We start from the raw sequence: 24,560 nt of genomic DNA, 5'->3' as shown, positions 1-24,560 counted from the left end.
GCAAACTAGACAAAGAATTAAGGACAAGGCAGATAACGATACGTCACAATGATGACATCTTGAGATGGGGACATACCACCAAAGGAACTTTCTCCATAAGTGAAGCCTATGATATTCAGAACCGGCAGGAGCAGGAAGGACATGATAAAATATGGGACAAAATTTGGAAGGGGGGTGGTGGCCAAAAGTAACCCACTTCCTATGGATGGTCTGCAAAGGGTGCATCCTGACCTGGGATCAGTTACAGAAAAGAGGATTCCAGGGACCCTCCCTTTGCAGGCTATGCAACCAAAATGGGGAAGATATGGAACATATCCTTAACAATTGTCCATTTGCGGAACAAAAATGGAGACAAATGCGAGAAATTTTCGAAAGGCTGGATAGAGATCCAACCAATATCAGAGGAACAATATCAATATGGCAAAACCACATCTATTCCAGCCCCGTGGTAAATAGGGCTTGGACCCTAAGCCTAGGATTCACCCTATGGGCCATATGGAAGGAGAGAAACCGCAGACTTTTCAAGCATAAAACAACCTTGCAGGAAAAAGTGTGGGAAGGTATTGAACAGAACATCAGAGAAACAATCCTGGAAGAATCATGGAAAGAAGAAGATTGGTAGGTGCCACCCCAAGAAGGACGAATACTACAAAAACTAAATTTAGCACTCGGAATGATCAACAATAATGCATGGAAGACAAGCAAAGCTATCATGAGCTCTAGGTCCCACTTTTCCCCTCCGGCTGAAGGAGTCATCAAGCTTAACTTCGACGGGGCCTCCAAAGGTAACCCAAGCGACGCAGGTCTTGGGGGCCTCTTCTGAGACTCCCAGGCCCACACCCGCTTCATCTATGCTGAAAGATGTGGGATTGCTAGCAACAATGAGGCGGAGTTCGTTGCAGTTAGATAGGGCCTACTAATAGCTATCAGACTGGGGTACAGAAACCTGGAAGTGGAGGGGGATTCTAGCCTAGTAATCAATATAGTGACAAAACTAAACAATGGCACTAAGTGGGACAAACTTAGTCAGAGCTGGAAAACAACAAGATTAATTCAGGAAATAGGGGAAATTATCCCCAAATTTGACTACATTCAGGCCAAACATGTAAGGAGAGAAGGAAACAAGGGAGCGAATTTCCTTTCAAACTAGGGATGCACCCATCAGTAGGATCGGTTGGAGAAACAATGGCTAGTCCAACCAAGGGACACAACCTTTGAAACCTTGGAGACAATCCTGGAACAAGATTGTAGGCAATATGAGGGGAGATAGAATTAGACAACCCAAGCCCTCGATCGGGATGAGGGCGGTGTCAGAGGCGCCAGGCCTAAGTTGACATGGGCAGTGCAGTGAAATTCATTGAAGCCGCACCCCACATGCTCAAGGCAGGGAGTGTAGTGTCCTTTGCCTTGATTACATGGGAGGTCAACTGGCAAGGAGGTAGAGGGGGACATAAGGGAAGGTGACGAAGTGGAAAGGTGTATTGGATGTGCAGGGAAGGTGGTGAACTGGGAAGGTGTATTGGATGTGCAGGGAAGGTGGTGAAGTGGGAAGGTGTATTGGACGTGCAGAGAAGGTGGAAGGTATAGCGGGGAAGGAAGGAGCTACAAAGTGAAAGGGAGGGGAAGCAATAAAGGCCACGGGTAACCGTCGACTATCGGGTTATAAATCGACAGAGTATGGCTCCAACAAGATGTGGTCGTGGCTGGGGTAACAAAGGCCCGGAACCTTGGGCAACCAAACGACCAATTAGGATGGATGGCCACAGGGGTTGCAAGGCTGCCGAGAGCATCATAGCTGAGGCAGTCGAGACATACAAAGAGGAAGTAGAAGAGGGAATCTGAAAATTGATAGATGGATGGGAAGACTAGGTGAAGAATGAGCTGGAACCGGATCATGAAATTGAAGTCTGGAGAACAATGGTGCCTGATCTAGGAACCATAAGAGGGTGAATTACACAGTTCAAGCACATCCTATACCTGTATTCTATGATGAAAAGTCTGCTAGGCAAAGCAATTGAGCAAATATCTGTGGGGATGGCAGTTACCATGTAGGGCCTTCCCAAATATAAGAGAGACATGGAGAAGATCCTATTCCAGCTGCATAAACAGGATGTTAGGATGGACCATATCGACCGACGCATCGCTTGCATTTGGGAGATCATTGGAATGCCAGAAGCAACTGCTGATGATCCTGCCCTAGTAGCCTCAGACACTGAGGACCAGAATGACAAGCAAGATTAGTCTACCTATACTTAGTTTTGATTATGCAGATAACATTTAAATTTCTAGTTGTCTATGTTAGTTGTTATAGTTATATAGTTTGTTATCATGAGACTGAAACATACCTAGCTCTGTTAGAAGGACTAAAGAAGATATGTTTTTGGATGGCGTATAACGTTGACTGATGGCCAATAGACTCGGTTTTCTCTCGAGGCGAGTTGAGACCACCGGGTAAAACTATGTGCTGTAAATTTGCCTTAAATACATAATAGAAAATAGACGGTCATACCAAGCATTACAAATATATATATATATATATATATATATATATAATTAATACTGGAGGCTTGTTTATTTTGGAATAGGGTTTCTATAATTTTAATTTAATTATGAATAATTATTATTTTGATGATAGGGATTTAACCTCCATCGAATATTCTAGAATATTTTTTATAGTAATGCCCAAATCAAAGGTTGCAAATTATCTTCAAAGTAGTTATGTTATTTTCTCTATTTTAATTAACTTGGTTATTTAAAAAAATTAAGATATGAACGAGTGTAATATAAAGTGAGTTATGATTTTTTGAGCATGTTGTATTCATAAGCCATGGTATTGTATCAAACACTATTTATAGACTAAGACTATTCATGATAAAATAGAGATAAACCTTTATGGTTAAGGATCTTGTTCCATGTTTGTTTAAATGTATATATGTTTAACGTATATAAATAATGATAATAAAGTTATAATTTACTTCGTTTTTATGATTTTTAAAAATTTGATCAACATATAATATAAAGTTAGTGTTTTGATGGTTATTATGGATTAATGCCTATTTATATCATTTAATTTATATAGCTGCTTAGAACTTATAGACCAAATTCAATGAAATAATTTATTCATGAAAACAAAAGACAATTTTTTAAATAATGACACTTCAAAATGGATGATTTATTTTTATTTGTTTTAAATAATCTTAATTTACCATTCTAATTTATAACTTTCTAGTAAATTATACCATTTTAAAATATATATATATATATATATATATATATATATTAAATAAATAATGCATGGGCAAAGGAAGAATTTGTTGAGTAAGGTATTAAAAAAAAGGCAAGAGATACAATATCTTTGCCCTCATTATTTAGAAAGGCTTGATAAAGCCATTTTTCAGTGACCCTGATTCTCCCGATTCAATGTGGCACTCGATCTAGGATCTGTTACATCTTATAACTCTTAGTCACTACTATATCTAGTGTTTGCCTTTTTGTATTACAATGTTTAGATGTATTTTGATGCATGTTTTTGGTTTTTTTTTTTTCAGATAAATGGTTAAAAATATGAGGTTTCCATCATGAAAAATTAAAACCACTTAAAAAATATTGATTAAATATTTACTGGTTGAATGATTTATTCTATTTTAAATTTTTTATTAAAAAATAAAAATTAATTTAAAAAAAAAAAAAACAACTAAAAAATAATCCTTCTTATAATTAAGATCGATTTTTTTCCAACTCCCTCTTAATAAAAATTCGAACAATCCTTCTTATAATTAAGATTACGTTTTTTTTCCAACTCTCTCTTAACAAAAATTCGAACAATTTGTGAGAGCAATGTTGTCATATATATACTTCTATCAAATTCAAATAGAATTGAGTTCAACTAAATATAAAGTAATCTAGTAGGCTGTTTAAATTTGTGGTGGGATTTTGCATTTGTAGAATTAAAGATGAAGGTATTAAAATGTGTAAACATTTATGTTAATAGAATAAAGAATTAAATATTTCTATTAAATTTAAATAGAATTGAGTTCAACTAAATATAAAGTAATCTAGTAGGCTGTTTAAATTTGTGGTTGGATTTTGCATTTGTATAATTAAAAATGTGGTTGGATTTTGCATTTGTATAATTAAAGATGAAGGTATTAGAATGTGTAAAAACTTATGTTAATAGAATAGAGAATTAAATTTGTTGTTGGATTTTGAACTGGTATAATTTAAAAAAAAAGAAGTATTATTATGTCTAAAAAATTATGTTAATAAAATAAGAAATTAGAGAGTAATATGTAGTGTTTATTTTAAAAACAAAATTGAAAATTGAATATTTTAGATTATTTTTAGATTTTGTATTCTATTAAATTTAATCCTATAAAATTTTAAACAGTAATTATGTTAATGGTACATTTTATTTATTAGGTTTTGGATTGATGTGAATGGGTGTTTAGCTCACTAAGGTAGTTTAATTAATGGTGGCTATGATATGAAGTAATATGTAAAATATAAGATTTAATGTTGAAATCTCGTGCGGGTCAAACCAACTAAGAAAATGTTACGTTTATTCCTCCAAGGAGGGTGCAGGCACTCTCCGAGTCGTGATATGATGCCAACTCACACGAAAAGGGGTTGCGAATCCCACTATATTTGGCGCATTACATGCACTTCTTTCACTTTATCTATCATGGCACAAAGGCAACACAAGGTTCAACATCATTTGAGTATTGCAGGTGGAATATGGAGGTACAAGAGGATTCAACAAGAGAATTCTATTAGATTGGCAATGTTGGAGGAAAAAATTAATTCCCTCCTTTCACTTTATCGATCATGGCACAAAGCTAACACAAGGTTAAACAACATTTGAATATTATTGTAGGTGGAATATGGAGGTATAGGAGGATTGAATAGGAGAATTCTATCGACTTCGGTGAGCTGGAGGAAAAAATTAATAGTATTGACTGCAAGCTAACGATTCTAGATAGGAGATCAACCAACATCTCCTTCTCCTCAAATAAGGGTAGTGATTAGCCATCAAGGATGTCTGGAGATTCTGCCCAATAGTTGTTATGACTCACTAGTTTTTTTGCTTACAACACTAGTAGTCGTTTTTGTCTTCTCATGTCTATGTATGTGAAGGTTTGGCACAACCCACCTATTTTTATAAGTTTCTATTTACAAGATACTCTAGTTGGATGAGGTCTTCACAACCTCAAGACTCTACACTTATGTTATTGGTCTCGTTTCCTTCGAGTAAACTAGTAGCCACAAAATTTTGGTCAATTTTATCCTCATTCGACATAATGCAAAGTGCCTAAAAAAGCAACTGTTACATTTTATAATATATATATTGTGTTAGAATTAAGATATAATTATTTTTAAAAAATATAATCTAAATATTATATGAATTTTTCTCAATCATCACAAAAATTTAATTAAATTTCAAATTTTCATATTTAAAATTATATTTTTGAATACATAAATTAATTTAATATCCTAAATTTTATTGAATCTCAACCATTAATATATTTCAGTTCAATAATTTTCATAGGTTTTAAACTAAATTTTGAATAAAAATAATTGAAGAAATATAACCCAAAAACCCATATCCTAACCCTTTTAAAGAATGATTAATTAAAATTTTATACTGTATACTGCTATCCTCTAGATCAAATTATCCAAAATAAATAAATTTCAATTTAATTGAAAGATAATAAAATATAAAATTGTCGAAAATTTACACCTAAACCCTAATCCAGCGTATATTTAAGTTTGCATACCTACTTTCAATTCCATTCATTCCCTTATTTATACACCCATCTCAAACTTTACCCACAACATACTAGCCTCTACCCCACCCTTATGTAAAGGTATACTTTTCACAACTACAGACAACCACATCTTAACCTGTATCACTTACCTGAGTGAATGAGACTAGGATGTTTGTAGCAAAGTACAGCCCCACCCCTTGTTAAAGGTGGGTGCCGGGAGCCTTTACCATACATTGGGGTGGTGGTTGTAATTGCACAAAGTACAGGCACGCTTCAGTTGAACGTGACTTTTTGTTTCTCCCAGTCAAATCACCTGCACTTTCTTACTAGATTAAGGTGTTTAACATGTGGTAATCAATATTAATTATTTGAGGTCAGGAATATTAATGCACATCGCCCCCATAACTGTACGTGGATGGGAAATAGAACACGCGTCCAAATGCATTGGACAGTCGACATTAAGCGTGACAACGTCATCCTTAAACGAAATTTCATCACCCGACACAAATGATAAGTGAATGCGGAGGAAAGCTGCAGTTCGCCCACCGGCGCCACTCGATCAACCTTACAAATCCTCAGTGGGGATTTAAAATATTATTTCTTTATTCATTTGCAAAATCCACACATTTCCCTTGCTCTGTTGGCCGCCGCAGTTAAATGTCGATCTTGTTCGGTGGGGATGGTGGAACGGGAATGATTCGTGTCAAATTAGTGATGGTGATACCATAGCTGCGTTATAAACGTGGCAGGACCAGCTTCTGGATACTAGACACGTGGCAGGACGCAGCTTCTGGATACTAGAGATGTAATCGACACGTGGCAGGAGGCAGCTCCTCTACCCATATCGCGCGTATTATGTGGAAAGCAGGGGGTCAGTGACACCACCCGTGATAAATGCTACTTTGACGAAAACCCACGCAATGTACGTTCACTTTGATTGCTTCTCGTCTCACCCGTTATTTCCCTGCACTCACCACTTCCATCGCCATTGATGGAACCCTAGAAGACCAGTCGCTTTATTTTCTTTCTTTTTTCACTCAGGAGTTAAATCGCAATACAAAACTCCTGTGCTGGACTGTATTGTATCATAGTGTAAGTTAAATGATGTTGCAGAACATATTTATTGTAGAATATCTGGTTTCTTGCATTCTTTTATTTGTTCACTTGTTCTGGATTCTAGATTTTCAGTCCAATTTGTTGGGGGTATATACTGTACTGCGGTATTTTCATGGTGATCTGGCCGTAAGAATTCAGGAGGTTAGGAAGTTAGCTGTATTTATTTAATTTATCCTGACGGAGAAGTATTAATTAGACTTCGGTTATGGTAAAAAGATTCAGCGAGAGAGGCCATGGGGCGGGGAAAGATAGAGCTGAAGAAGATAGAAAGCACAAGCAACAGGCAGGTGACGTTCTCGAAGAGGCGGATGGGGTTGCTTAAAAAGGCACAGGAGCTTTCCGTCTTATGCGATGCAGAGGTCGGCGTCATCATTTTCTCTAATACCGGCAGACTCTACGACTTCTCCAGCTCCAGGTTTTCCTCCTTTAAACATCTGCCATCATGCTGCCATTTCTGTAGTTGTAAAGCCTATTTTTATGCGTAAGATTTCCCAATCAGATGAAAATTGATTAAGTGCGTTGCTAGATTATTTCACTTCAATGTTTTTCTGCTTAAAGTAAATAGTCTGTAAAGGTTTATTTTCCACAATTCCAGGCTTCTTATTTTGTTCTCGTCTGTTGTTTGCCCAAAACTACTAAAGACGGGTAAATGTACCCGAAACGAACGGTTCAGAAACCTCTGCTTTGCTTTAAATAAATATAGTATCGAACGAGAAATAGTAACAAGAAGATTTTCCCGTTCTGATAATTCTATTTGAGTGTGATCTTTATAGGTTACGGTAATGCGTGGAAATTTCATTGATTCATCTCTGTAACATTTCGGGTAATTCTTGAAATTTGTACTAAAATATATGAATACGGGCCTGCTTTTGATGGCGATGAAGAGGATTAGTGCCAATTTCGTGCCCTCATTTATCAGAATGAAAACGAGCTGTTATTGTTTTAGTGAAGTGTTCATTTTTTTTTCATGCCGCGCTATAATATTAGTGTTTGAAAGGATTTTCTGGCATCCTGAGTCCATAAAGAATCCTTAAACAAATCCATCTGGGAAGCCTTTTAAAAAAGTTATTGTTCTTTATGTGACTATACATCTGTACATTAACCGATCCCGACCTTTTAAAGATTTTTTCATTTAGAGGTAATAATGCTGAAACTTGCTTAATCTTCTGGATATTTGTTTCGGTGTGATCGGTTATCTGCTTTTCCAAAAGAGCTTTGAAGTTTTCCCTAGACACACGCCATTATCTTAGCATATAGACGGTTCGTTCTGTTCCTATTCAGAGATTTTCTTTACCCACAGATAATTGCCAGGTTCGAAACGCGGTAACGCAGTACAATGGTCACATGTGAGGTACCACGGGCATAGATATTACATTGATATGCACAGTGGCCTTGAGGTTTTGTTGTCAAAGTTTATATTGTTCGTGTATTGTACTGGCGTATTGCGTTAGAAAGAAAAATTAGGTAACGTAGATACGAGGTACAGTGTTGGCATCGCCAGGACAGGTGCGTTTTAAATCGATACCACGGACTCCAGCAGGAGGAGAATGGGCGGGGCACGTCTAACAAGGAAGGATATATTCGCTCTTCTGCGGAACGGTATCCATTGGTTTGACTGATGGCCGCCTTTTATTAAGACGATGGCGTTCATTTCCAGGGCCGTGGAGATAGGGACGTATCGTTAAAGACAGAACAGCCACAGGGTTTAACTTCTGGATATTCGTTTTCTGGGTTTCAAAGGAGCTTATTTTACAAAATTGTCCCGCCGTGGCGAATGGCCATAACAATTCTCAAAAATCCCAAATACCTCATTTGATTCACGGCCGTAACTGCTATAAAGTTGATAAGAAGTAAAAGGAAGAATGGCTAAAAAAATGAGAAGAATGAACAGAAATCGAAAGAGAAATTGAAACGAATCTCAGTAACATGGAGCATTTATATATTATCTTAGTTACACATACATGGTTGTCTGAGATTACACATTTAAATAGTTACACATACATGCGTTGAACCATTTCTTATTTTTTACCTGCAAAGAATTTCTTAATTAGGTTGATTTTTATGCGAAATCGTCTCCTAAAATGGACACTTCAAGTTCTTTCATCAAGATCATTTTGTCATTCACTCACTTACTCGGATGTCAGATTTATAACATTGTAGATTGGATATCTTAAGTTACACGGGTTTCAGAGATTTGAACCTGAGAATTACTAGTCTGCTCCAGTTTGGGTTCTAAACCAATGAGTAAACAGATGACCCTGAAAAAAAGGAGAATCAGACGTGGTAATTCACTAGGCTGGAATAAAAAAATCAAAACATTTTCAGACTTAGGGTTCGAAAACTTCGACGAATTGCCTTTTTCAATGGTAAAATATTGATCATTAATGAGCAAAGTCGAAGAAAAGGGAGAATCAGACGTGGTAATTCGCAAGGCTGGAGTTAAAAAATCAAACGTTTTCAGACTTAGGGTTGGAAAACGTCGACCAATTGCCTTTTTGAATGGAAAAATATCGATTTTTAATGAACAAAGTCTAATTGCAATTCAAAACATTTTCAGACTTAGGGTTGGAAAACTTCGACGAATTGCCTTTTTCAATGGAAAAATATTGATCTTTAATGAACAAAGTCTAATTGGAGCACTGGTCGGATCTGATCTGGATCGGTATGGAGTTGTTTTTACTGAGATTTTCGGTATGGAGTTGTTTTTACTGAGTTTTTTTGGATTTTTTGGGTGAGAATTTTATGGTAAAAAGGTGAAATTTTGATTTGTGTTGTATATGGATTTAGTAAATTTCTAAGCTATTTGGATTGTGCATGGATTATCCATAAACTTGTGATTTTAATAATAAATTTTTGTTAAATTTTAGAAAATGTAGATCCCAAAAATCCACCAAAAACACTTATAAAAAATCTCACTAAAAACAATATACAAATTTATTATCTTATAAATATCTAACTATGTGATAGTCTGCCCATAGTGTTATACAAAACATTAAGTAACCATGTAGTCTGCCCTTAGTGTTATAACCAACCGGTAACCTCTGTAAATAATGCTGCAACTTTATTACACCGTAAAATAAATCCTACCACCATTAAAAAAAAATGCTACTACTTATCCTATGAGTAATGTAAGCACACAATGTAAGTTGTAGATTTGAGTAATGTAAGCACGCAATGTAACTTGTAGATTTGAACTTAGCTCTATTACACTGTACATCGGTTTTCGAGCAGAGAAAATTACTAAATTAAACAGTAAGGTCTATGAGCATAGAAAATTACCAAATTAAACCGTAAGGTCTATATGTGACACGTTTGTTTTTAATGTTGAAGCGGTGCCTTGAATAATACACTAAGGTCTATGTTGTTGGTTCAGAGTGCCATTTATTTATTTACACGGTTGAAAAGAAATATAATGAATCTTTCACTAAAATTTCAATATAATAGTCCTTGAAATTTAAATACAGTAACTTTCAAAAGAGATAAGATGATTATATATCTCGACTAGATTACGCCCTATAAGTTCAACCCAGTAGAATAACTCTACATTCTTCATGGATTCGTGTCTCAGAGCTGTCTATCCCATTGTAAATGTCGGTTTATTGCAGGTTGATCACAAACCCCAACTCGAAGATCAAAGATCTAATTTTTAGGTAAAAAAGCCTAGTTTCTAGGTTTCACAAACATAATTTAGAGGTCGAGTATAAACTAAAAGTACTATATTTTATTTTTTCATACGCGATGGGGCAAAAAAAACCATCAACTACCATAATCTTTGGTGATATTAGAAAAAAAAGTTAAATCCTTTTATACCAAAAGTAAGAATTATTTATAATTTAACATTTATTTAAAACTTTAGAAATAAAATAAAATAAAAGTATATTTATATTATTCAATAATAATGTTATCATTTTAATTTTTTAAAATGAATTATAAATATTAATTCGAAATTTTATTATATTAATTTTTTTAAATAATATATTATTATTTAAAAGAGTTTGTTAAATATATTATATTGATATAAGTTTTAATTAATTATGTTTATAAGTGTTTAATTAATTTGTATTTATTTTGGAATAGAATTTTCACTATTTTAATTTAATTATGAATAATTGTTAGATAAATGGTATGGATTTAACTTCTACATAATACTCTAAAGTTCATAGTAATATTTAGAAATAAAAAAATTGAGATTTTTTTTTAGCGCTACGTTCACCAAAAAATCTGGGCTGATCCACCCCGAAGGAAATCTAGCCGCGCTGCCCACTAGCAAGGTCTGATCTCAAGGGCTTCGGGGAGATTGGACTCGATGGCAAGGCACTGATTTTGACCAACTGAGCTAACCCTTGGGGCTCAAAAATTTAGATTATTTCTGAAATAGTTATATATTTTTTGTCTTTTTAATTAAATTGATTAATTAAAAATATCATATGAACATGTACCAGATAAATAAGTGTCATTTTTTTGTATATGTGATATTGATGAACCATGATATTGGCCAATAATATTGTAACAAATCATATTTATAAATTAAGAATCTCCATGATAATGGGAGGGTGAATCTACATAGTTAAATATCTGGTAAGATATGTTTATTTTAAATGTATATATGTTTAATTTACCTATTAATTCTTTTATAATGAATAACATAATTTAAAATAAAGTTATAATTAATTTTTATGATTTCTTTAATTTTAACAATTTATGTGAGATGTTTCATAAAACAAGTGTTTTGATGTTTATCATGAATTGATGCCAATTAGCTTTTACTAACCATTTAATTTAATAAAGTTATGTTATATTCTTAAATATAACAATAAGTTTTAATTAATTATGATATAATCATAAATATAATATATATGAAAAACAAAATTATATTTTTATAGTTAATTTTATAAATTGGACATGGTGGATGTTATATGTATATTCCTCCTCTATTAAGAAGGTTGAAGATGAAAATCACTTTTTCTTAAATTGTCTAGTTTATAGTAAAATCTATTTTAATTTTCACAAAATTTGTCACACTACCAACTTTCTTGACCTATTAAAACAACAAAACTTCTCTTACTTCTCTTCAAACATAAAATAATATATTAAATTTTTTGATTAATTTCTGATAAATCTTATTGAACTTTAATCATAATTAACATAATTAATTAATTTTTTTATATTTTAAAAATTATTTTATAATACAATATTAAATATTTAGAATATATATCAAAATATAACAATAACGGTTAATTGATTATCATATATTCATCCATACAAATATACTATAAATGAAAAAAGAATTTAATATTTTTATAATTATAATTATTTTTATTTTTTATTTTTTTTAACTTGTTTTAAAATATAATATTAAATATTTAAAATATATTTCTAAATATAAAAATAAATTTTAATTAATTACCATATATTCACAAATATAATATAAATGAAAAAAATAATTTAGCATTTTTATGAGTAATTTTATTTTTTATATTTTAAAAGTTAGTTTAGAACATAGATAAAATTATTAACTTGCCTTTTATAAATCTTATATTTTTATAATTAATTTTATTTCTGTATATTAATAAATAAAACATATACGTGGAATGAATATAAATATATTATATAAATGTAAAATTAATTGATATTTAATGTTTAAGATTATTTTTATATTTTAAAATAATATTAATTGTATCATATGATGTAAAGTAAATGCTATAAGGTTGTAGTATAGGAAAGAGTAACATAAAAGAAAATAAAAAATTTATGCAATTTCGTTTCTTTATTGATTTTTCTCTAATAAAAACTTTGATCTTTAAACTTTGCATAATTGAGCTATAACAGTTAGGAAGGACAGTAGTTTGAGGAATCCCGTCAATATTTGTTCCAATAAGGGTGTGTATTAGGCTGTAGCATAGGAAAGAGTACCATAAAAAAAGGTAAGATTTTTATGCAGTTTTGTTTCTTTACTGACATTTTTCTAATAAAAATTTTGAACTTTGAACTTTGGATAATTCATCTATAATAATTAGGAAGGACAGTGGTTTGAGGAATCCCATCAATATCTGTTCCAATAAGAGTGTGTGTATCCAGTGATTAAATAACTCGTGATCATACTAATAACCTTAACTTTACACTCAATAAATATAAAATTTATATTAAAAATTAATAGAGTTTAAAGAATTTAAAATAACTATTTTGAGGAAAAAACATAGTGCACAAAATTCTTAGAATATTACATTCAAAACCAAATTACAACCCACATAAATAGTGCTAATGAGATCCAACACATTCCACAAAGAGTATTGTTGAGAAAATCTCTAACAAAACTCCAACAACCAACAAATCAATACTACCTATAAGCATTATTCCAAATCCCCCCTTTAATGCTTACATTACATCATTACAAATATTATTACAAGAATCACAATTACATATAGTCACATCTGTGTGGCTGGTCTTCATTAGCACTCACATCCACTCAAGAATCTCACAAACACTGCTCTTTCTTTACCACTTGACCTCCATTTAAAATGTAACTGCCTTTGACTATTATTGATGAACTTTGCAAGATCAACAATGTTCACATCTACGCTGTGGAGGCTTATGTGATAAGAGTTGTCAAGTAATGGACCACTTTGTGGAACTTCCACTATTTGTTAGATATTTCTCTTTCCACTCTCTGTTAATTGCTAAGATGGAGATATAAATACTGAATATGTTCAAAAGTTAATCTAACTACATGACCTGTTATCACACAAAGATCTCTTATCATAACCTACAGTTGTTGTTCAGATATTTCTGATTGCCAATAACAACAAACCATAACCATATAAACATAATCAGACTAGCAAAGATTTCCCAGGCTAAAAAGCCCTAATTTAAATTCTACAATAGTATCCATTAATTAATTCCGAACCTTTTACCTACCAAAACAAATATAATTTTAATTTCCCAACCATCCTTAGCAAAATCAAAATTTTCTAATGAAAATAATATAACCACAATAACACTCCTATCCTCTAGCAAACCCGGGAGGAGAAACAACTCTAATAATTGTTATACTCCATCTGCGGTCTAAACCTTCTAAGCATTTACTGCAACAAGCTTTGAATGGAAAGAGATTTTTCCTGCTCAGGACAATATCATTCCCCAGCAAATTCTTGCGCGACAACTGTGATGTCATTATTTCAATGGCCATGAAAAGTATGTCAAGTTCCACTGCTAATCGTAGTAGTACACAATGGGCCTTCGCCATGGATTTTCCTGGAATTCCCTTCACCGGTGACCCACACAACAGCACAGTATGAACCTCTCTGTTTAGAGGCGAAGATTCGATTCCAATACATGTCGATGCGAAGAGCTGACGTGTCCAAGGTGGGCAACGATTCAAAAAAAAATTGCAACTGTTGTCAGATCTACACTCTTGCTCATGGTTCTGTGTCACTCAGCACGTCGTCGTACCAGTGTCCATGGCTTGCATGCACACCGCCACAAGAAGCAACATTGCCAATTTTCCTCCAACACAGCAACAACAGATATATCTCTTCCTTTTGTCAATGCACCGCACTGCCCACATGTCAGCTATCCGGCAGGTCGGAGCACACGTAGCACTCAACAACATTCAAAGAAAAATAAACTGGGCTCCGTCCTTAAACTGTCCATCAAAATTACACTCGGCTCCAGCCTATTCCCAATTCGCTTGTCTTGCTCTCAGCCGTTGAGGATGATGAACATCACATATAAAATAACCATTGAAAGGATAAATGCCCATCAAAATCACGTATAAAATCACCAGACATCCACAATCTTGCCATATTGATTTAGTTTGGGAATGCAAAGGGGAAGACTTTGAATAGCCAACGAGTATGTTGTCGCTGTCACGACCCACAAAGAAGATCGACAGAACAGGAGTGCATTGGGGCGCAATGCTGCGATTGTTTTAACACCGGCAGAGGTTCACATGACTCACAAATTTGTGTAACTAAACACACAGGAAAATAAAACTCACAAGAAAAGATAAATAAATAACAATGATGTCACACACCTACATATTTACAGGAATTGACTATGACAACTCTCACATCTCTTTGGGCCGTTCCAAGAGGGAGTGAGGCACATATGAGCCCGAGCCTGATACCAATTAAGAATTTTGAAAAAAAAATATAAAGTATACAAAATTATTATTATTTTATATTCAAAATCAAATTACAACTCATATAAAGTTATGAAATCTAATAAATTTTAATTAAAAAAATATATAATTAAAAAAAGCTCTCCAACAACAAAACAAACTAATCCTACCTATATATTATTATAAACATTATTTCAATTTTTCATATACCACATTACATTACTTATATTACATAAAAGTTAATAAAAAACATGCATGAATAATATCTTGCTGAGTTGGAGCTCTTGCAACAACATAATCCATACAGAATTACTAGTTAATTTATTTATCATAAAATACAGAGTAGTGGTCCAATCAGTTTTCGGTCCAATCAATTTGGAGTATTATAGAACACCAATCAGTTTGGAGTATTATAGAACACTCAGGACAGGTGTGTTTTAAATCGATATCACGGACGCCAGGAGGAGAAAGGGCGGGGCACGTCTAACACGAAAGGATATATTCGCTGTTCCGCGGAACTGTATCCATTGGTTTGATTGATGGCTGTTTTTTATTAAGATCATGGCGTCCATTTCCAGGGCCGTTGGAGACAAGGACGTTTCGTAAAGACAGATCAGCCACAGGGTTTATCTCCCGTATACTCGTTTTCTGGGTTTCAAATGAACTTATTTTACAAAAGTGCACGGCCATGGGGCATGGCCATAATAATCCTTGAAAATCGCAAGTACATAATTTGATTCACGGGCGTAACTGCTACAAAGTTGATAGGCAGTAAAAGGGCGAATGACTAAGAAAATGAGAAGAATGAGCAGGAATCGAAAGAGAGAAAGTGAAACGAATCTCAATAACATGGAGCATACATACATGGTTGTCTGAGATGATTAAACAGATTTTAATTTGATCCATACCAAAAACAGGAATCCAAAGAGAGAAAGTGAAACGAATCTCAATAACATGGAGCATACATACATGGTTGTCTGAGATGATTAAACAGATTTTAATTTGATCCATACCAAAAATAGGAAAAAAATTGCTGAATAAAAAGCTCAGAACAATTTTAAGGAGTATATTTTATTTTTACTATTTCACAATTAATAAAACAATTTCATAAATGTCAAAAAACAAAAATTAAAAATTAGATATATTTCTTTTAAACACTAATAAATACATTCCATTATTAGTAAAACTATTTCATAATGGCCACACTGATAAAGCTTTTGATAAATATCACAGGGCTAACATATCTCCTGAACTTGAACCCACCCCACACTGAACACAAATAGTAAACCATGCAACTTAACCTAAATTCCTTTGACAAACAATTTCTTATTTTTTACTTGCAAATAATTTCTTAATTAGGTTGATTTTTCTGCGAATTCGTCTCTTAAAATGGACACTTACATTCTTTCATCAAGATCATTTTGTCGTTCACTCACTTACTAGGATGTCAGATTTATAGCATTGTAGATTGGATATCTCAGTGCAACATAAATTTCTTTGACAAACAATTTCTTAATTAGGTTGATTTTTCTGCGAAATCGTATCTTAAATGGACACTTCAACTTCTTTCACTTACTCGGATGTCAGATTTATAACAATGTAGATTGGATATCTCAGTGCAACCTAAATTTCTTTGACAAACAATTTCTTATTTTTTACTTGCAAAGAATTTCTTAATTAGGTTGATTTTCCTGCGAAATCGTATCTTAAAATGGACGCTTCAGCTTCTTTCATCAAGTTCATTTTGTCGTTCACTCACTTACTCGGATGTCAGTTTATAACATCGCAGATTGGATATCTCAGGTTTCGCTGGTTTCAGGGATTTGAACCTGAGACTTACTAGACTGCTCCAGTTTGGGTTCTAGAATCTAAACCAATGAGTAAACAGATGACCCTGAAAAAAAAAGGTCAGTCGTGGTAATTCGCAAGGTCTCCATATTCGAAGTACGCAGACATTTCAAAATCCATTGGGAAGGGACATTTGAAGTCAGATTCAGGTTCAAACTAAAACATCAAAACATTTTCAGACTTAGGGTTGGAAAACTTAGACGAATTGATTTTTTCAATGGACAAATATTGATCATATTTAATGCGCAAAGTCGAATTGCAGCACTGCTCAGATCTATTATACTGTGAGTGTCCAACTGTGGTAATCGACAAGGCATTCAGTAACCATGCACTGCTCAGATCTATTACACTGTGAGTGTACAACTGTGGTAATCGACAAGGCATTCAGTAACCATGTAGTCTGTGAGTAATGTTACAAGCAATCAGTAACCTGTAAATGATGCTGCAACTCTATTACAGTATAAAATAAATCCTTCAATAATAAAAATTGCTACTACTTATCCTGTCTGTGAGGAATGTAAGCAGGCAATATAACTTCCACAATTCTATTACACGGTACACTGGGTTTTCGAGCAGAGAAAATTACCAAATTCAACAATAAGGTCTATATCTGACATGTTTGTCTTTAATGTTGAAGCGGTGTCTTGAATAATACACTAAGGTCTATGTTGCTGGTTTAGAGTGTATTGTTTATTTGTACGGTTGAGAATCTTTCACTAAAATTTCAATGTAATATTCCTTCAAAATGAAATACAGAACTTTCGAAAGATATAAGATGATTATATATCCCAGGCTCGACTAGATTAGGCCATATAAGTTCGTCCCAGTAGAATAGCTCTAAATTCTTCATGGATTAGGGTTTCAGAGCTGTCGATCCTATTATAAATGTTGGTTTATTGCAGGTTGATCACAAACCCCAAGTCGAAGATCAAAGATCTAATTGTTCAGGTGGGTTGAGAGTCGCAAGGCCAATTTATGAGCTGATGGCAAACGAAAAGCCTAGGGTTGAGAGTCGCAAGGTCAATTTATGATTGGATGGCGAACGAAAATCCTAATTTCCAGGTTTCACAAGAGTCGAGTAAAACTAGAAGTGCTATATTTTATTTTTTTCATACTCGCTGGAAAAAAATAAGTAATTAACTACCCGAATCTTTTGTGATATTCAAATTATTATTCAAAAAAAACTAGACAATTTCAATATTAAACGTTGAATCCTTTTATGCGAAAAAGTAAAAGAATTATTTATAATTTAACATTTGCGTGGAGCTATTTGACTATTTAGAAGTAAAATTAAATTAAGTTATAATTATATTATATTAATGTTATTATTTGAATTTTTTAAAAGTAAATTAATTTAAAAAATAAAATTATATATATATATATATATATATATTATTTTTAACCTTATTTTATTATATAAGAAAGAACTTTATTTTTCAATAATATTACTGAAAAGAGTTTCTTAAATATATTATATTGAGATTATTTTTAATTAATTATGTCTATAACTGTGTTTATTGGTTTGCAGAATTTTAATTTAATTATAAATAATTATTATTGGTTTTCAGAATTTTAATTTAATTATAAATAATTATTAGATAGATTGTATGGATTTAACCTCCACATACTATTCTAGTATATTCATGGTAATATTGACCAATGATATTGTAACAAATCTTATTTATAAATTAAGAATCTCCATGATAAAATGAAGGTGAATCTACATAGTTAAACATTTGGTGAGATATGTTTCTTTTAAATGTATATATTCTTAAATGGACTAGCGCTTCCTTTAGGCTATGACTAGGTTTCTGTTGTACAAGCACAAACTTAATAACATAGGAGACCATAGACTTCCTAAGCTAGCTTTAAATTCCAGCCAAAGCCACCTAAGGCTCAAATGAGGTTGTTATAAAGATACCAGGGCCTAGTTAAACCATTGGGAGATCGAGGAGAATGTTGCATTGCAAAACATTAATAACATTAAAAATATTGTTACTTCTAAGTTCAAAGAAAAAATGTGGTGTGAGAAAGATTTGGCAGGTAAAAGAAAATTAAGATATTATAAGGAGGTCATCAATCCCACCCTAGAAGATCAAAATTATCTCTCTGTTTTAACTAGCTCAAAGAAGAAAATTAATATAGCAAGATTAGAATGAACTCTCATGAGCTCCATAGTGAAACAGATCCTAAAACACCATGGATGGAAAGGATCTTCCATCTTTGTGAGAATATGAACATTGAGGATGAAAATCACTTCCTCTTAGAAACACCATGGATGGAAAGGATTTGCCATCTCTGTGAGAATATGAACATCAAGGATGAAAATCACTTCCTCTTAGAGTGCCCCGCTTACAACCACATTAGAGCTTAGTTTCATAATCTTTGTTGCAATACCGTCCTTGCTAGCCTTTTATGATGTCAAAATTATAGTGAGCTCGGGAGGCTTCTCTCCAAGCTTTTTGAGCACAGGAATAAAATCTTAAATCAAACTAAATAATTTGTTTCTTTAGGTCAGATAGACCAAAGTGTGGTCTTAGTGGAAGTTAACCACCATCATCATCATCATCATAATTAATAATAATAATTTAAGATAAAGTTGTAAATTTAATCATTTTTATGTTTTCTTCAATTTTAGCAATTTGATATGTTTAATGGAGTAAGTATTTTGATGTTTATCATGAATTGATGTCTATTGTATTCTATCCATTTAATTTATATGGCTGCCCTAGTTATGTTATATTCATAAATATAACAAGAAGTTTTAATTAATTATGGTATATCTATAAATATAATATATATGAAAAACAAAATTCTAATTTTATAAGTTGGACATGATGGATGTCATAGGTATATTCCTTTTCTACTAAGAGGGTTGACGATAAAAAAAACACTCTCTTAGATTGTCTAGATTATAGTCAAATCCATTTTCATTTTCACAATACCAACTTTCTTGACCTAGGCAACAAAACTTCTCACTTCTCTTCGAGCATAGAAATAATATGCTAAAGAATTCTGATTGATTTCTTACCTTTCTTAAAGTCCAATAAACCATATTAAATATGCTAATTTTTTTTGATTAATTTCTTACTGTTTTGGTTTGATAAACCATATAACATATTTAACTTTATTTTTTATATTTTTAAAATCATTTTAAAATATAATATTAAATATTTAGAATATATTTTGAAATATAACAATAATTATTAATTAATTACAATATATTTATAAATATAATATAAATGAAGAAAATAACTCAATATTTTTTTATTTTTATATTAAGAAATTTTTTAAATATAATATTAAATATTTAGAATATTTTTTTTGAAATATAACACTATTTTTTAATTAATTACAATAATATAAATATAATATAAATGAAGAAAATAACTTAAATATTTTTTTAATTTTAAGAATTATTTTAAAATATAATATTAAATATTTAAAATATATTTTAAACATATTAATAATTTATATTTAATATATATTTTTAAACATATTAATAATTTTTAGTTAATTACCTGGAAAAAATAATTTAATATTTTTATAACTAATTTTATTTTTTTATATCTTAAAAGTTAATTTAGAATGTTCAGACAATTATTATCTTAAATTTTATAAATTATATATTTATTATTTTATAATTATTTTTATTTCTATTTAATGTATATTTACATATGGGTTGAATGAATATAAATATATTATATAAATGTAAAACTACTTAGTATTCAATGTTTAAGATTATTTCTTATATTTGAAATATTAATCACGACTAAAATAATGATATGAAATATTATTGAATTTAGAGTATGTTATACTTCGTCTTCAAAACTTAACATGATAGTGTAATATTGTTACGATTAAAAATATTATGAAATTGATGGTATTGTTTTGATTGAATATCGTCAAATATCTTTAAACATAAAGATAATTTTAGTATAAATTTATCAATGTATTATTTTTATTTATGAGTTTATGTTTTCATAAAAGTTGTTTAATTTAGATATGTTTAGTTTTTATGGTCTTAACTTGTGATCCAAAGTGGTCGATTAATGATCCACATATCTTACAAGTGGTTCATGGTTATGGTTTTGATGTTTCCACCCAATAATCATAAATCCAATTGGAACAATTAGGGCATCTTTTTTGTCATGAACATCGATTTGGAGAGTCTCAATTTTGAGGGATTACTGGTAAGCGAGCTTATATATACTTGGTATTTTTATTCCTTCCTCATTTACCTTTCCCGCCTTTTTTGTGTTTTAATTTTTCTTGGTTTCAAGAGAGTGGTTCTCTTCTTACTTTATGTTAAGATTTTAGCCCCTTGGACGTTTTGCATCATGACTCTGGTTTTGTTTTCGTCCTAATGCAAAGTTGCCTTGACTAACAAGAGGGTGGAATTCATTTTGTAAAGGTGGTAAATAAGTTCTTCCCAATTTTAGGCTTATCTTCTCTCCTTCCCTGTGGTTGTTGTCGTTGTCTAAGACTCCTATAGTTCATAAGTTGATGTTTTCGCTGAGATTGCAAACATTTAAGTATTTAAAAATCAAGCTCCATTTCCTTGATTAAACATGCACAAAGTGAACATCCTTTCAAGTTGTAAAGGTTGGTGTGTCAATCAACATTCTCCTCATCCATGAGATTAGAAGAATGTGGAATGGTTGGATGTGTCTTTTCGGGAAAATAATTTGCTTTAGATCTGTAGGGAAATAAACAATGAAGAATGGGAAGTACGCGTGGAGAATGTTCTAGTCAAGATCACAAACATTCAAGTATTTAAGAGTCGAGCTCCCTTCCCTTGGTCAAACATGTGAAGAATGAACATCCATTCAATTCATAGAGGGCAGTGTGTCAATTGTCATTCTCCTCATCTGTGAGATTAGAAGAATGCAAAATGGTTGGTTGCTTCCTTCCTTTTGGAAAAACACTTTGTCTTAGATTTGTAAGGAAATAATTAATGAAGAACAGGAACCACGCGTGGAGAGAAGAATTCTCTTTAGGATTGAGGTTGAGGAAGATGTGGGTAGTTGAATTTATGTAGATTAAAACTACCATGGGAAAGGTGCTTGTGGAATGATTAGATGCTCAATAAGAAATCTTTCTTGACGTTGGTGACGTGCAATTATAGTTGAAGAAATTCGACTTGAAAGTCTCCATGTTGGAAAAGAAGATAGCTGACTTGGAATTTACCAACTCTTAAGAAGATATAGAGGCTCCTAATTCCATTTAGGTGGATTTTTGAACTAGTTTAATGTTTATATTCTTAATTTTTGCTTAATTTCCAATGAGAAGCAAGGCTCTATCCAAGAAAATGATAAGATTCACTCTCATATGAATTTTTTAGATTTTATCATACTTATGAACTAATTATGAACTCAAAGACAACTTTTTTGTGCTACTAGTTTGGTTTCGATTATATAGCCAAAGACAACTTTTTTGTGCTACTAGTTTGGTTTCTCGAGTAATAAACCAATAGCCATAAAAATAATGTCTTATATTATTATTCTCAAAATATATATATATAAATCATTGTTTTCCATTAAAAATTACATAGTGCTATTACAAAAAAACTCGTATTTAGACAATATGAACCCATTAACCATACCAAACAAGGATAAGTTGACAACCTTACAAGTGTGAGTCCTAATATCTTAAAGTACCCTCTATTGATTATAATAATAAAATTAGTATAAATTCAAAACTTGTTTATAAAAAATTTGCAATATATATTATATAGATTTCAAACTAACATAAGTAGATATTCAAATTGTTTAACGCTTTATATTAAATATTTGATGATAACTAGTATAATACAATTTTAAAGCTCGACGAATATAAGAAAATATGATAATGTTTCACATAATACAATATGAACCCATGAACCATACCAAACAAGGATTAGTTGACAACCTTACAAGTGTGAGTCCTAATATCTTAAACTACCCTCTATTGATTATAACAATAAAATTAGTATAACTTCAAAACTTGTTTATAAAAAATTTGCAATATATATTATATAGATTTCAAACTAACATAAGTAGATATTCAAATTGTTTAATGTTTTGTATTAAATATTTGATGATAACTAGTATAATACAATTTTAAAGCTCCACGAATATAAGAAAATATGATAATGTTTCACATAATATTTATGCGTTTTAAGAAATAGTAGTTGATGCAAAATTATTTAAAAAAATACAATAAGCTTGAACTAATATTTATAAATATATAATTATATAAATAAAAGAATGGTATAAATCATAAATCATAATTAAAAATATATATATTTTAATAAAAAAATATTAAAATTAATTTACATAATTATAAACTATGTTATTAATGGGAAATTGATCCCAAAAATTGAAATGGTCAATTAAAATATTTAATGGTAATCATTTAATTTTTATTTGCTAAAAAATTAATAATATTTTTTCCTTGAGAAAAAAATTCTTAATTTTTGTTAGTAAAAATAAAAATTACATTTTATAGACTTAGGTTGTGTGTATGTAAATCTAAACTAAAAAATGACCGAAGGCTACTGAAGAAACTCTATAAAAACAAACCAAAAACCTTGTAGTAGGCGGCCAAGACATCAAAAGATTTGACAACAAACCCTTATACTGACCAGATGGGAGCCCTGAAATCAGCAAGGCAATCAAACAAATAGTGGCAAAATCCTAGAAGGGTTGTGAACCCCATCGCTAGTATATAAGAAGATGTCGTGAAAATAAAAGAAAAACCCAAGCACACGCTGCTCAACTAGCTCAAGAGAGGAACTTGAAAGTAGAGTTGCAAAGAAAAATATGGGTTACAAAACCCATAGATAGAGATGTTGGGTGTGGAGCCTAATTATCTTCTGTATTCAAAGGTATCGTTGCATTGGACCCCAGTTCGAAATAAGGTGTCTAACACCGCCCGTAAAATATTCGCTGCAGTGGGGGTCCAGGGGGGTGGCTGCGACCTTTTGGGAGCCCCCCCCCTCGGCGGGGGGATCGGGGGCAACGCCCCCAGAGCTAAGAATAGATGTAAAATTGCCTAGTAAAATGTTATAATTTCATAGTCATTTGGGTCATTCATTAGGCGGAGATCTGACGGTAGAAGTTATGTTTCATTTAAGGTTTTTTGCCCTAGAAGGCAACCCCTCGCTATATATGAGGGAATTGTATTACGTCTATGTAGATCTGTATTCTGAGTGAGGAAGAGAGGAGATTGAGAGCGAAGAGGGAATTACAACGGATATGCTGTAGGTTGTATCTCTTCAGTGTGTTGGATAATATAAATCAAAGGACTGACTTTTTTTTCGTGGACGTAGCCCAAACTGGGTGAACCACGTATATCTGTGTCTCTCTTGTTTTATGCGTTTCCTATGTTTATATTTTTGCAATATTTGATGTGTTCCATTGCTCTGTAATAAATAATTTTCTAACAATTGGTATCAAAACCGAAGGTCTATTTGGCTGAAAAACTCGTAGGAAAGAAGGGTTCCTGGTTCGAGTGGGAGCAATGGCGGAAGATGGTAGCTTTAGGGTCGAAAAATTCAATGGCCAAAACTACCAGCTGTGGAAGATGCAGATGGAAGATTATCTGTATCAAAGAGATCGGTACCAACCATTGAACGGAAAAACAAAGAAGCCGACAAGTATGACAGACATAGAATGGGATATTCTCGACAAAAGGCACTTGGAACAATACCGCTGTGCCTAGCGGCATCG

The 24,560-nt window shown here is 32.2% G+C and overlaps 1 protein-coding gene across 2 annotated transcripts in view; it reads left to right on the top strand.

Moving 5' to 3' along the window:
* Positions 1-6,683: 6,683 nt before the first annotated feature.
* Positions 6,684-24,560, top strand: part of LOC149192594 (MADS-box transcription factor 23-like) — a 417,351-nt gene continuing 399,474 nt past the window's right edge. Inside the window, exons 1-2 of one of the 2 annotated variants that reach the window (XM_089406417.1) lie at positions 6,684-6,857; positions 7,104-7,296. In XM_089406417.1, the coding sequence (XP_089262543.1) occupies positions 7,115-7,296 (182 nt within the window). In that variant the 5' untranslated portion in view covers positions 6,684-6,857; positions 7,104-7,114. Of the gene's footprint in view, positions 6,858-7,097; positions 7,297-24,560 lie in introns of both variants that reach the window. The other variant, XM_089406416.1, reaches the window with a different exon arrangement.

This window comes from Pinus tabuliformis, chromosome 2_2 (genome assembly GCF_031772625.1).
Source record: "Pinus tabuliformis cultivar Carrire ecotype Pingquan chromosome 2_2, CPIR1, whole genome shotgun sequence".
Taxonomy (NCBI): Eukaryota; Viridiplantae; Streptophyta; class Pinopsida; order Pinales; family Pinaceae; genus Pinus; species Pinus tabuliformis.
The sequence above is the reverse complement of the archived record's forward strand: the minus strand, read 5'-3'. Positions and strand labels throughout refer to the sequence as shown.